General features: G+C 44.6%; 1 protein-coding gene across 1 annotated transcript; it reads left to right on the plus strand.

The window, feature by feature from the left end:
* Positions 1-451: 451 nt before the first annotated feature.
* On the plus strand, positions 452-2064 carry LOC147446761 (hydroxyphenylpyruvate reductase-like). Its single transcript, XM_086525936.1, has 2 exons — positions 452-957; positions 1442-2064. Exons 1-2 carry the CDS (start codon positions 526-528, stop codon positions 1958-1960), a joined length of 951 nt encoding a protein of 316 aa, XP_086382062.1. The 5' UTR covers positions 452-525; the 3' UTR covers positions 1961-2064.
* Positions 2065-2747: the final 683 nt, after the last annotated feature.

Raw genomic sequence — 2747 nt, forward strand, 5'->3', positions numbered from 1 at the left:
CTTTTCACCCTAGACCCTCATAACATCCCACAACTTCCTTTCCACAACACTTCCTTGTGTTGTGTGTGTGTGTGTGTGTGTGTGTGAGAGAGAGAGAGAGAGAGAGAGAGAGAGAGAGTACCTGAGTTGTAGTAGGTAGTTGCTTTGTGGAGTTCCTCTGTCTTTGCAATAACACATACAGTGGCCGGTCAGCTTGAGGCCGAGTGTCTTTCCTCTCCTTCCTTAAAGCTGAGCGCAAGATAGGAAAAGCTCTAGTTGATAGGGCATTGTGTAGTTGTCCCAATGGAATTTTCTAGTTTTTATGTGCTCATTTGAGTTTTGCAATTTTCCAGCTGGAATTTTATGGTGATGGCCTTTTGAAAAAATGCTGCTGGGTTAACCAAGTGAAAAAATGTTGGTAGGTTGTGTCCCTCTACTGCCTCTCTGAAAAGGAACTTTGCTATGTGAGCGAGTTGAGGGCCTAGGCCAAAAAGCTTTTCATCTTAACTTCGATCAAGATCCAAGTTCATTTGTAATCTGGGGGCCATGGAAGCCAATGGCGTGCAGAAGAAAGAGTACGTTTTGGTGCAAGCTCCTATGGTGCTAGGTATGCAGGAGGATCTGGAGCAGCGCTACGACGTCATTCGCTTGTGGGACGATTCCCAGGCCTCCCTCTTGCAGGATGCTGCCCCTTACGTTCGCGCCCTGGTCTCCTTTCACAAGCTCCCCCTCCACCTCCTCGAATCCCTGCCCAATCTAGCCATCATCTCCAACCATGGTGTTGGCATAGACCACATCGACCTTGACTACTGTTGCCGCCATGGCATCCGAGTCACGAACACCCCTGATGTGCTCAATGATGATGTTGCCGACCTTGCCATCCTTTTTATGCTTGCCGTACGCCGTCACCTCTGTGAAGCAGATCAATTTGTTCGGTCTGGACAATGGGTGCAGCAAATGTTTCCTCTTGCTAGGAAGGTATGGGTCTCTCTCATGCACCAGCTTTTGGACCCATTGGTTGTTTCTATATGCACACATCTGGGGCCCCCCGGGGGGGATGGGGGGATTTAGCTGCCTGCTAAGTGCATCTATTGTATTAGGAAGAATGGAATTTGGATGCGTAATCAGACGCCTGCCGTTAAGAATACATCGATGCCAAATGCGTATTAACACTTGATATGGTTGTGCCCAGAACTGTCATTGAAATTTTGTTTGCAAATACATTCGGAGTATAGTTATGTAGCCATGAGGCATAAGGTAACTGCTTAAACTGACCCGGAAGTTGGCATGGATGTGATGGACGTATCCAAAGATATGTTATCAAAAGTATCTGGGACTCGTATGCAGTGGCATTAATGTAAAAGAGCATTGGAATTAGATTCATTTTGGGAGTCTAGTTTGTTATGAAAGTAAGGATGTTATCTGTAGGTAGGGTGATTGGAGCTCTTGTTTTTGTCCGCAGGCAAGTGGTTTGCGGCTTGGTATCTTTGGCCTTGGGCGGATTGGAATGGCAATAGCAAAACGGGCTGAGAGCTTTGACAACATTGTTGCTTATCACGGGAGGAGCAAAAAGCCGGGCGTCAGCTATCCCTTCTATTCAAAGCTTTCGGAGTTGGCTGCAAATTCTGACGTTCTAGTGGTTGCCTGCCCTTTAACTGAAGATACAAAACACATTGTGGGCAAGGAAGTGCTTGATGCACTGGGGCCGGAAGGGACATTGATTAATATTGCTCGAGGTCCTGTTGTTGATGAAAGTGCACTTGTCGAAGCTCTTGTGGAGAAGCGACTTGGAGGTGCAGGTCTCGATGTGTTTGAGAATGAGCCCCATGTTCCCAAGGAGCTTTTAAGCATGAACAATGTGGTCCTAAGCCCTCATGCTGGAAGTGCCACATGGGAGACAAGACACGCCATGGCCAAACTTGTGCTGGATAATTTACATGCCTTTTTTGCAGGAAAACCTTTATTAACCCCCATTCTGTAAATGTCCTTGCTCGATATAGGGGGGGAGATCTTAAAGGTCAGCATGGTTTTATTAAGGTTTCATAATTATGCTTTCGAATTTTTCAAGTACAATCTTTTACACCACTTCCAATTTGTGCAGCATGCTAGTGTTGTTCTAGTGCCCTATGCACAGGTATGAACCTCTGTCCATGCATGCATGTGCGTGCATGCGTGCACAAAGAGAGAGAGAGAGAGGGTGAGGGATAAGGCTTGGATTACCGAAATCATCTCACAGTGCAAAAGAAAGCCATAATACAGAGATGAATTTGCTACGAACATTGTGTTGATTGTTGTGTTGCTTGAACTAAAAGGTGTACATGTATGTTCTTGATATTGTTGATGTAGGAAGGGTTTTATTCTGTGGGTTTGTGAGTGCTTGCTTTGATTAAGATATGGAAGATTAGGGTCACTAAAAAAAAATGTAAGATAGCAAGAGGGATATGTTCAGTATAAAAAAGTGTTACATAAAGGGGGGTTTTTCAAACAAAACAGGGTTTTTAAATACCCTTTGAATGCACATGATAAAGAGGGTTTACCCTTGAGAGGTAGGTTGAAATTTGAAATTCATTCCTCCAAGGAAAACTAAGAAGAAATGTAAGTTTTTCATGCTAATTTTCTTGTCGAAGATCTCAAGCTTGCATTCTTCCCTTGGTGTAGAAAAAAACTCATGGACATATGGATCAACTGCATTGTAACACTTGTGACGTGTGTTGTGGTGCACATTTGTTTTGGCACATGGTCTTTCAAGTGGGCCAAATGTGCCTTGG

This window comes from Adiantum capillus-veneris, chromosome 12 (genome assembly GCF_014529385.1).
Source record: "Adiantum capillus-veneris isolate H3 chromosome 12, ASM1452938v2, whole genome shotgun sequence".
Lineage (NCBI taxonomy): Eukaryota > Viridiplantae > Streptophyta > Polypodiopsida > Polypodiales > Pteridaceae > Adiantum > Adiantum capillus-veneris.